Below are 12,091 nucleotides of genomic sequence, written 5' to 3' on the forward strand. Positions count from 1 at the left end.
AACTTGAGGCCAACATTTAAATCAGTTGCATGCCATAGCATCACATTAGGATAGTGAAATATTAGTGTAAATTAGTAGGAGAAACTTCATCAATTCTAAAGGTTACAGATACATTTTCATGCAGTTGTGCAAAAACTAGTCATGAATGAACTATTTCTATAAAAAGAGCCATCAACTTAGAACAATACACTATGGTATTAAATACCTGGATGTGGGTGAGGTCTGTTGGAATGGATGGGCCCTGGCCCTCTCATACCAATAGGGCCCCCAGGATGATGGGGATGATGATGGGGGTGAGGACCCCGAGCACCAAATATTGGCCCTCCTTATATTGACAGAAAAGAAATTGTCCATTTAAGACAGACTACTTTTCATTTGAATTTTCATTAATTTGCTGAGTTAAGTTGCTCAATTTTTGCTACTAGTTGTGTCCAAGTGGTAGATACCATATTTTATTAAATATGATAACCTTATCAAACCTTGTTCCTTGATATGATACTGATGATGACATGAGGCAAATTTCAGAAGTGAACTAGAAATGTACATCAGTCAGTATTATAAGGTATGATTTAGGCAGTATTAAGAGAACAAATCCTGTAGCATAAAATAAGCCACCAAATCAAGATAAGCATAAAAAAAATAGCACTTGATCTGATACTATATCCTTCAGTTTGAATGACCATCAAGATAAAAAGAGTTACTACTGATACCTTTACCACAATATAGTAAGAAAGTTATGGAGTACAATCAAAACTAATTTTGTGGTGTTCAGTGAACTTCAGTGAAAAGTATCACTGAATCCTTTGGAGAAGTTCATAAAAGAAGATTGGAACTTTTACAACCCAAATTTTTCCATAACCATAGACTGACTGAAAATTGTTCAAGTAAAGGCTAACCAATAAAGAGGGGCTTATTGATCATCTCATTTAATCATACTATTACAGTAAGAAAGATGAATACACTGCATAATTCTAACTTTTCGACAATCCTAAATACTTGATCAATACGTGTTTTATGATGCGTATTTTCCCCAAAAAAGAAAAAGGCAGTCCCCTTTTAAGTCATTTAGAAAATGAAAATTATTAGAGATTAATCACATTAAATAAGAAAATAGCATTGTTTGAGGCATGATTGGCAAAATTACACAATTATTAAAAAAAGTAGCATTTTCCACTATTTAAAAATTTAATACCAAACAGGTTTCCATGCACTGCAATCTTCAGTAATAGTTTAAGTAAAAATGCTGTCTTAAATACCCTTTTATGACCTCCTGGATACAAAGGTAGATAAGATAGCACTTGCACTCATTCTGTCCCTGAATGTGATGAAGTAACCTCAAGGGAAATATTTTAACTAATGGAAAAGTGCTACTGTTTATTCATTAATAAGTTAAATTAGAACATCATGAGTTAATTTAACTCAAGATTAGAATTTCAGACTGTTCCCGAATTTTAAAAAAATTCTTCAGTTAATAAATATAATAAAATTTGAAAATTTTATGCATTGAATAGAATTTTATATCTTTTATAACATTCAGAATCTATTGATATTTTAACTTTTCCACTATGGCACATTAACATTTTAAGTGATTAAAAATAGAATCTGCCTATGATTTGAATTTAAATTTTCAATTTGATTAATCCCATTATTCTTAAATGTATAACTGTTGTTCAAACATTTTCACTTTTATTACCCGAATATTTGGTCTTCATTCAAATTTGTAATTTTAGATATGCTAGATTACAACAAGAACTTTAGTGTTTTCAAGTTCATTATGTACAATAGGCACAGAAATGCTTCATGGATAAGAAAATATAAAGAAATTAAAGTCAAAATGAACAGAGGTGAAGGAATATTCATACATTCAGGGGATTTTGCTTTGTCTGCACAAACTGACTTGGCTTGTTGGGAAAATCTACCACTATCCGAAAGCTTGAATGTCTATCAAAGGTGCAATGGAATTCGTCATAAAGGTCTCTCCCTGTTGTCAGTAACATTTAATTGTGAAGCCTCAAACCCATAATTTTTAAAGAAACCATTCCCACAGTCCAAATACAATGAATTTAAATCTGATGGAGTAACTTGAGCAATATTCTATTACTATTTTCAACACAATATCACCCAAACAAAAGCAACTTGTCCAGCAGTAAGAATGTTGTTCAACAAAACAAAACGAGGTTAGACAGGAACACCATTCATGGAGCTGGAAGAGTCTGGGGAGTTGGAAATAATACAAACAATAACTTTATGGCAAAGGTATTAGATGAGCCAGCATAGAAATACTCGTAGAAAGAGAAGGCGATAAGCACTGGATAACTAAATAATAAAATTTTAAAAATCTTATCGCTCAGTGGGGATGATGACCAGATAATTATTTTACTTTTTCTTGGTTTCACTCATAACAAAGTTTCTGCATTTAATACATTTATGCGGTTAATTAAAAGTGATATTTGACAACACTATAGTCATTAATGTGGAATATTAATCAACTTTTCAAATCATTGAACAAATTTTCTAGACATGGTAATCTAAACCCTACGGAACATTATGTTTTTGATTTTCCAGCAGGTGCTGTTCTTAAATAATTCACTACCAGAGCTGTTGATAAACCTTATACACATGTTATTTTAGTTTAATATCGATTGATATACTTTAACAAGATAAAAAAAATACTTAGCAAACCGGGAGTTCAAAAGTCTAAATTAATAGAATGGTTTCAGGCATCTCTTTGTGGAAGCAATTCATTTCAGAAAATAAATACTTTGCTATTCCACATATATTTTTATTAAACATGACCCGGGTTTACAAAGTCATCATCAGGACCTGATATAAAAAATATACGTGGAATAACCAAGTATTTATTTTCTGAAAAGTCTAAATGAATTAACCAATTACTGATTTATCTACCGATAATATACTTTTACATGTTATGTTTTATTGGTTAATAGGAGGTTATTATGACTTGTTTTCAACAGGCTCATCTATGATACATAATTTTCTGCCATATAAGACTTATACATGTTTACATTATAACCCAGCAGGTGTATGATATGCTTTCTAAGTTGAGTAGATGAATGAAATACAGTTCTATTAGTACCTGTACATCACAATATCTACTGAAACGCAACAGGTATTTATAGTAGATGTCTAACACCAGATTTTGGTTTTTAAGTGATGAAAAAACAAAGATATTAGCTGGGCATAGAGCACATTGTGGCCAGTTCAAACTAGAGGGAGGGCTCCACCCAGGGACCCCCACCACATAGTAAGGTAAATAAAGCCTGAATAAGGAGTGCATATGGCAAGATAAATAGTAACCCAATTCTGAGAAATGACCTTATCTTCAAACTATCTTTTTTGACTGCATTTTCTCAAAGAATTTTTCCTTAAAAACATTATCAGTCTTGATGGAAATACCATGGATATTAATGAAAAATAACTAGAAAAAAATGACGATTTTTGAATACTAATTGGGTTGGAATGAGTACGAGAAAGAAAAACTTTTGTCCAAAGAAGAGGAAAGTTCTAAAACAATTTTGAAAATTATTGGACACAATGCAAATACAAATGCTCCTAATACGGATTACTGAAAAGGGTATAAAAAATAATACAGAATAATTTGACAGAGAATGTAATTAGTGATTTTGTAAAAACTTTTACGATTATTAAAGGTTCACATATGAAAACCATTATGGTCATTAACAATGATTAAAATAGTTTTATGAAGGGTAACGTAGAAATACAAAGAAAAATAATAAACAGTTAACCCCCATTATTGAGTTATCAGAATTAACGTAGCGCCACGACTTATGACGATTTTATCAGGTCCCATAAAATTTTCCACCATTTCATTGCATGAGGAACTCTTTATTTACACAATTTCATTTTCAGTTTACCCCTACTTACATCAGTAACTGCTGGATTTAAAAAATCCAAGTGCTTAAGCAGTTACTTATGTATATCAGTCTTTATTAAAAAACCTTTCCTGACTTTGTTTCATACAAGCTTTAGAGAAATAGGAGAGAAAAGTTATGTGAACAGTTCTAGCAAAAATTATGAATTTGGTGGGCACTAGTGATGGAAATGTGAAATACTTGAACTTGTAATCTCAGTCTGCCAGGAAAAGATTTGTGAAAGAAGTAATTACATTGTACAACTTGGAGTGGGCTATGTAATTTATGCAAGAACACCTGAGAGAGACTATTACTATAGCACATTAATTAAACCATGTAATTAATTAAAACATGTGAAGAATTCCAAGAATAAAGAATTACTGAAAATGGTTTTAATTTGATAAATTGTTATATATCCCTGTGAATGGTGTCATCGAGTGAGAAAAAGTATTGCACATTCCCACATATTGGGAATAAAGGATTTCACAGCATCCAATGATTGGTTAAATAGGTTTAAAAAAAGGCACAATCTTATATACAAGGCTGTGTGTGGTGAAAGTACAAGTGTTGATGTCGAGGCTGTAACTCAATAGGAGATGTTAGATTTGGGTACACTTCTTGAAGGCTCTAGCCCAAAAGATGTTTTTTTAATGCACAAGAGATAGGGTTATTGTTTAATGTACTCTCAGCAAAAATACTGGGCTTCAGAAGGGAACAGCATCATGGAGGGGTACTGAGCAAAGAAATACTCATGGTTTTATTGATCAAAAATGCAGATAGAAGTGAGAAGCTTCAGCCACTAGTGGTTGGAGTGTGAACTTGTACAGGATGCTTTACACTACATACCATTGACTTGGAAGCAAGTAAGGAATTTTGTAATACACGACTTTAGGAAAGCAATTTTATGATGATTGTAATGCAGTAGTTCAAGTTGATGTCATTTATGATGATGATGATGCTATAGACTATGAATTCAGTAATTAAGCATGTAAATTAGAAAATTCTCCTTTTCCCACTACTTCTATTTTCCTGCATTTCACAGATTTTTCTATGGTCCCCAGAAAAGCCCAAATTTGGGGTTTTACTGTAGAGGATTACATTTACTATTTTATTAGTTTTCTTAAGACCTTCACTATGGATTTCCGGGAAGATTTTATGAAGACAATTCTCTAAATGTTATTGAAGAGTAAATTTTTATTATAAGTTACAAAAAAATGTAGTATTTAAGTTATAAATAATTATGTTTTTAATGAAAATAAAATAAAAATATCCTGATTCAAGCACTCCATTTCAGGGTAGAAAATAATGCACCGTTGAATTTATCAGAAGAGTGAAAGAAAGTACTTACTACTAAGAATACAATATTTAAAGCATAAAATCAATTTTCACTGTATCCATTTTCAAGCTAATAAGAAATTTCCGGGGAATATTTTCAGTTCTACAGGGAATTCTAAAATTTCCAACAAGCGCATATTGGGGACAAGTTTTGTCACAGTGTGACAGCTATTGACAGACGTGTAATAATGACATGCGATGCTGGTGGTGTCAGAGTGATATCAGTCATTAATGTAATAACCTGCCATAAGTGATAAGTATGCAAGAATACTAAGCACACCATATCGGCAAAGAAATTTCCTCGTAATCGCAAACTGTTGACAATGGGAGAAAAGAAAATCGGAATTTCAGCAAATTATTCCATAAATTTGTCCTACATAAAGAATCTACTCTGTTATATAAATTTGTAAAACTCTTTACCTTATAATATTGCCTAGCTATCACTAAACATATATAAGTTATTTTTTTAAACAATATATATTTCCAATTAACTTTACCTAGAGCACTCATCTGGTTTTGAGAACTATCATCATCATTTGGAAAAATCAACGTTGGAAGGGAAAGCACATCTTCCCCTCATGATTAAGTTGTTGAGGAGAGAAGGGGGTGATGGTGCAACTGGAAGCTTTTCATGGATAAAAGTAGTTAGTATGTAACATGGGTGGAATGGGCTAGTTGCATTAGAACTGCTAATTGGGCATTTAGAAGTGAGTGTCAAAAGACTGCCAAATAATTTTCATCCTAGAACATCCAGTTTAATTCCTTATGTGCCAACATATTCTGCAGATTATCAAGTTGATTTTCCTGTACACACATGTAAAGAAGCCAGCAAAATCTGAATATGTTATTCATGCAAAAATAATAGCAACTAACCTTTAAATGCCCAATTCAGGACATGTGATTAAGTAATGTAATTAATGCCACCAGTAACATTTTCTGAAGTTAAAAATTAATTTGATGACAATGGTGAAGACAAAGAAATGTAGTGAATAGTTCTCGGCAAAATGTATGTAGTGCACCCAGAAATTCAAAATACATGGGTCGTTCAATAACCCCTTAGAATTCAAGAGATGGCACATTTCGTATCGGAAAAGATTTACATTTATAAAGCCTCATCTCTCACTAGACTGCAGTCATAGTAGATTGGAAAAACAAACTTCAGATTATGAGGGTGGTCTCAGAAGTACCCAGCCTGACCTAGGGGTGGCGGTATTTGTTTGAAAAATATCACAGAATTAGAAAGTATGCTATCTATAAAGCAAATGCTTCAAGTTTGAAGGCCCTCCGTTGTTTAGCTGTTTGGCAGCCATCAATAGTGAACAGTTTCAGCGAATTTTTTGAAAATGGAGAAAATTAGTCATCATAATGTGATACTTTTATCTGAAAGGCCTCAGCCTAAACAATATCAAAGCTGAACTGGATTCTACTCCGGGTGAGTCTGTTCCTTTGCTTACAACAGTAAAATATTGGGTAGCAGAGTTTAAACGAGGCCATATGAGCTGTCAAGACGAGCATCGCATTGGTCGACCAAATGAGGAGATGACTCCAGAAAGGGTGAGGAAAATCCACTAAGTGATACTGGATGATCATTGACTGAAAGTACGCAAGCTAGCAGACATAGTAGGCATTTCAAAAAGTGTGGTACATTGTATATTAACTGAAAATTTGAACATGAGAAAGCTGTGTGCAAGATGGGTGGGTGCTGTGTCTGCTCACACTCGAGCCAAACCAGTGTCCATAAGATGTTTAAATTGATTTTTTAGCAAAGTTTCACGGCAACAAAGCAGAATTTTTGCAGTTTCATAACCATGGATGAAACATGGGTCCATTACTTCACACCCGAGAAAAAAGAACAATCAAAACAATGGATTCAAAAGGGAAACCGCCTCCAAAGAAACTACAACATCTCATTCCATCACCTGATGATCATGTAGTCACATTGAAACCAGTGACATTAAATTTTATTTTGTCGACAATTGCCAAGTTTTTATTAATTCACCTCAATGCAACAATTTCTGAGTGTAAACATAATTTGCCTTGACCAGGATTCGAACCCGGATCCCTCTATTTCCAGTCGAGTGCTTTAGCCCGCTAAGCTATTGAGGCATCCTCTTAAACCCAGAAATTTTGGGGGCTTTAAAGGAACAAGATGTTGTAACGAATGTTGTGATGGGCAAGGCTAATGAGTTATATATATAATACACTCTGAAATTATTGCACTGAAATGCATATTAGCGTGTTTGAAAGTTGGCTTTAACCTCCCTGACTGTGGCGCGTCACACACGTGGACAAATGCCTGTGACATTGTATGTACGGCATTTAGTCACAACATCTTGTTCCTTTAAAGCCCCCAAAATTCCCGAGTTTAAAAGGACGCCTCGATAGTTAAACTGGCTAAAGCATTCAACCGGACATTGAAGGATTCAGGTTCAAATCATGGTCAAGATGAATGATTTTTACACTCTGAAATTGTTGCATTGAAATCCGTATTAGCAGAAGAATCCGTTAAAAGTTACTGTTGCGGCATCTGCCTCAGTTTCTTTGAAATTAATTCATAATTCTAGATGCATTTAAGTCCTGCATATAGCTGATTTGAGCATAATTTTAGTGAGTGTTATCAAAGAAACTAATCAATTTTTCTACTTCTACATTATGTTAAAGGTATTTATTGAGGGTTTAAAATAGAGAGATGACAGGAGTTCATAAGAGTTTCCATTGGCAAATTATTCCAAGACTAGAGTTAAAAATACAAGGAAATTTGGGATGAGCATGAGATGTTTTCATACAAATTCTTTCAATAAAATATATATTTGATGAAATCTAAGAAAGAATAATGATAAAAATAAAATTTACCAGGGCCCATCATGCCACGGGGTGGTGGGTGAGGAAGAAACTCTCCAGGTGGGCCTCCTCGATGGGGTGGTGGCCCACGTCCGAAAAATTCTGGAGGGGGAGGGCCATATCCTCCACCATCCATTCTTGGAGGCATACGTCGGTCAAAATCTTCAGGATGCATCCGAGGTGGCTGCATTGGAGGAGGCTGACCTCTTCGCATATGAGGATCAAATTCATTTGGAGGGAATGGAGGAGGAAGTCCTGGGTGGTGTCCAAGGGGATCAAAATCATCCGGACGGCGAAGATCAGGTGGAAAATCATCAGGCCTCATACGACCTAGGAGAAAAATGTCCCCAGTAGAAATATCCTACAATTGAACCTTCTTGGGTACCTTTTTTGATTCAGGGTGTCTTGAAGAATTAGTAACATCAAATATGATGCCTTTAACACCTCTAATATAAATTCACACTTCTTTCTGAGGAGAAGTACTCAAGATTTTATATTATTTTAAAAGTACACTTAGATTAATAAAATTAAAAATGCGATATTTTCTTTTGTGTGGCATCAACATGTCTAAAAACCATTTATAAAGAGTAGGAGATCTGTAAATTTTTCTTTAAAACTTAAAAGAATTTCTAGTGAATAACCAATTAATACTTATTTTTATATTGTTCATGGAACTATGGAAGAATAGAATTATTAGCGTAGAACTTGATGCAAAATATGAATAAAGGTTTAAATTTTCTTGTTTTGCTCACTTTAGTTTATGTCACCCAAAAAAAGTAATTAAGTTCATACTTGGCTTACTGGCCCTTCTGAATGTGGCCACTATAGCACTGTCCATGCAGAACTTTCTAAAACAAATCATATTTCACACTTAACTTGCAAAAGAAGATGAAGTCAAGACTTATCTTCATTTTGTCTAGCAGAGGCACGAAGGATTAATTTTAGTGGATTTGGGTTATGGTAATGTTACCACCATTTAGCAGTTCCGTCTTAATATTTCCTTATAAAAATTAAAACATTCAAAGAACACAATATGCTGACCAAATAAAATATTGAAATTCTTTTCCCCGCAAAAGTAGTCCACTTTCAAGTTAATATTCATATGGCATCTACTAAAGCCTCTCTTTAACCTTTCTTTAGATTTTATGCTTATGGTTGCTCAACATGAAATATCTCATACGACATAATAATATAAACAGTAAAACCCCTTATGTCTACTTTTCTAGGGACCTCAAAAAATGTGCATATTGCAGGAAAAGAATGAATTTTCACTATTTAAAATATTCTTTTTTTTTGTCTAGTAATTCCGTTTTCAAGCAGGATAATATTTATATTCCCATGTAATTCCCTGTGGCATCAAGGCAGTACAAATGATCCACATTGTCAGCCACCATTTCTTGCGTTTTTCACTACTCAACATGTTTGGGTCAAGTCATTTTCATTCCTCATAATTTCAACTTATGTGAAAAATTAAGTATCCCTCGGGTATTCTTAAAATGTATAAATCATGTAACTAACTGCTAGGGGGTTATTCCTTATGATGGCATCTGATTCTATTTGCTTAAAGATGCTATTATGGCATAGGCTACATGAAAAGGCATCAGAAGCTATTCCATTAAGTCCCCAATGCCAGTTCTGGATACTATCCGAGAGTCAGGCTGCCAAGTCCTTGGCATAATGGCATCGCTGAAAAAGCATCCAAAAATGCATTGCTCTGAGGTCATTATTTATCAAAATCTTCATACAATACATACTTTAAATATGAAATTGCAAGAAAATTTATGGAGTTTATGAGGCTGATTTTCATCCACTTTCTACAGGCTGTAAAATGATGAGTGGTAATAACTCTTAAAGATCAGGTTACAGGATCAATCAAACCATTCAAATCAATGTGCAACAAAGACTACCTGTTGTTTTTGAGTTCCTTAGGAATTTTATGAATATTGAAGAGGAAACAATTCCGTGCCATGAAGCTAGGCATCAACTTAAACAACTACGAGGGTGGTCTGAAAATTTTCCGACCTAACAAAGATACAAGACATTTTTTCTGAAATTTTCTGAGGCTGGAATCTTTTCAGACCAGCCTCATATAAAGGAAATCACTTTCCTTCAAGTTTGTCTCGATTTGCTTTACTTTTTCATACTATTCCAAATTAAAATATTGATATAAATTTTTTAAATGCCTTATGACACTAGTGATGTTTGTTATATGATACAACTAAAAAATGAAACCATGAATATGGATAGAAACAATTAAGCTATTCAGTGAAGATAAATAGTCTGCACCTGTTTTCCAATTTCATGGAATAGCCATTTCATCAAATTGCATTGATTGAAAGAAAATGTTTTTCATATCTTTTGCCAGATTTCCATTAACTTCGAACATCATGCCAAAGGAATTAGCTTCACTCTTACCTAATTTTTTTGTGGCATCAGAGATGGCATTGGTCATTAAGCCTGATGCTGGCCACTTTTACAAAATAAATACATATTCTATTTCTGGTTTCCATTAGGAGAATAACATCTGGCGACTTAAAAATGATGGAATAACTCCCAAATAGTACAATGTTTTTATTTCACAGCACGATCTGGCGGACTGAGACTACAAGTTTAAGTAATTCACATTTCCGTCACTAGTAGTGGATGCTATATTCAAATTCTTCACTATATTCATATTACTGATCTCTCACATTTTTTTTATATGTGCACAAAACGAGCATGTGGTAGTCCAGGCATAGAGCATTGGACTACTGACTGGAGGGCCCGGGTTCAACTCCGGCACCTCAGTTCCATATCTCTGGGCACCCTCAGCTCCACTCAAGCTGTGTGATTTTCCCAGTACCAGATTTTCCTGGGAAACCATAGCCGGCAAAGGGAAAGGAACTGGCCTACCTACCTTGATGTGGATTTCACACATCATTGGCCTAAGTATTGGGTGAAATCTACCATCACCTACCAAACTGACATTCAGGTTGCTATGTTTATAGTGTTTTAAATGTACAAACTGAGTAAAAAGTTTTTTAATAAAGGCTAATGAACATGAGCAACTGCTTCATAATGTGAAACTTTTTTTTATCTAACCCATAGGGATGCAAATAATGGTAAAACTGAAAATAAAATTGAGTAAACACAGGGTTCCACGTACATTGGAAAAAAAAAGAAATTGGATGGGACGTACGATCCCCAAGCTCTCATGGATAGATTTAGTAGATAAGAACCCTTATGAGATGATATTTAAAGAAATCACAGATGCATAATTTATACAAAAGAGCTAAAACAGGAATATTCTATAACTTCTTTCTTCATAAAATACTAGATAGTGCACATTAAATGATGGTAAATAGACACTATTATTATGGCAAACAGAAAAATAATTCGTCATATACCTTGTTTACATTTAGATAAACTAGAACTTGGCCACAAAATGAACATTATGTTTTCTTCGATATTAGTATCACAGTAAAATACAGTTATTGCTGGTCAGCAAACCATGATGTTAAATTAAATACCTAGGCTTTTTGCAATAAGGTAGTATCAATGAAAATATCATGCCATGAAAGGATCTGCCATGAGCCTGTTTATAATTTACTCTCAATGATTTGTTAGCTCTGCAGATGTTTGCATGCTAATTAAAGTTTTTAAAATTCATTTCTATTACTGTTGCATTAGTATAATGGATGTTAGTAATGTTTGCTAGAAATGATTACAAATACAATGCAACAATGTCTTCTGCATCATTAGTCCTTTTACATATGTATTACACATACATTTTTCAGATAAAAAAGTAGAAGTTGAAAATATTTAAGTCTTTGCATAAATAGTTTAAATTCTCAACCCAATATAATATGTAATATAGCCTCGAGCCAATAATGCCCCATGGTTATGGCATCAAAATTGTACAGTTATTGAGATTGAATGATAAAATTTTCAATCCATATTATTAATAGATGACAATGCATGCCATAAAAATCATGCAGTCTTAAAAATGTACAATTAATTATTACCAAGTGTTTCCAGATGAT

At 33.6% G+C, this 12,091-nt stretch overlaps 1 protein-coding gene across 5 annotated transcripts in view; it reads right to left on the reverse strand.

The window, feature by feature from the left end:
* LOC139691045 (SR-related and CTD-associated factor 4-like) overlaps positions 1-12,091 on the reverse strand; it is an 84,358-nt gene that overhangs the window by 12,318 nt on the left and 59,949 nt on the right. For all 5 annotated transcript variants that reach the window (XM_071588782.1, XM_071588805.1, XM_071588797.1 and 2 more), the window contains exons 21-22: positions 8,082-8,399; positions 206-325 (exon numbers count right to left, since the gene is read on the reverse strand). In XM_071588782.1, coding sequence (XP_071444883.1) covers positions 206-325; positions 8,082-8,399 — 438 coding nt within the window. The remainder of the gene's footprint in view (positions 1-205; positions 326-8,081; positions 8,400-12,091) is intronic.

This window comes from Hetaerina americana, unplaced genomic scaffold (genome assembly GCF_022747635.1).
Source record: "Hetaerina americana unplaced genomic scaffold, ioHetAmer1.1.p SCAF_1, whole genome shotgun sequence".
In the NCBI taxonomy this organism is placed as follows: Eukaryota; Metazoa; Arthropoda; class Insecta; order Odonata; family Calopterygidae; genus Hetaerina; species Hetaerina americana.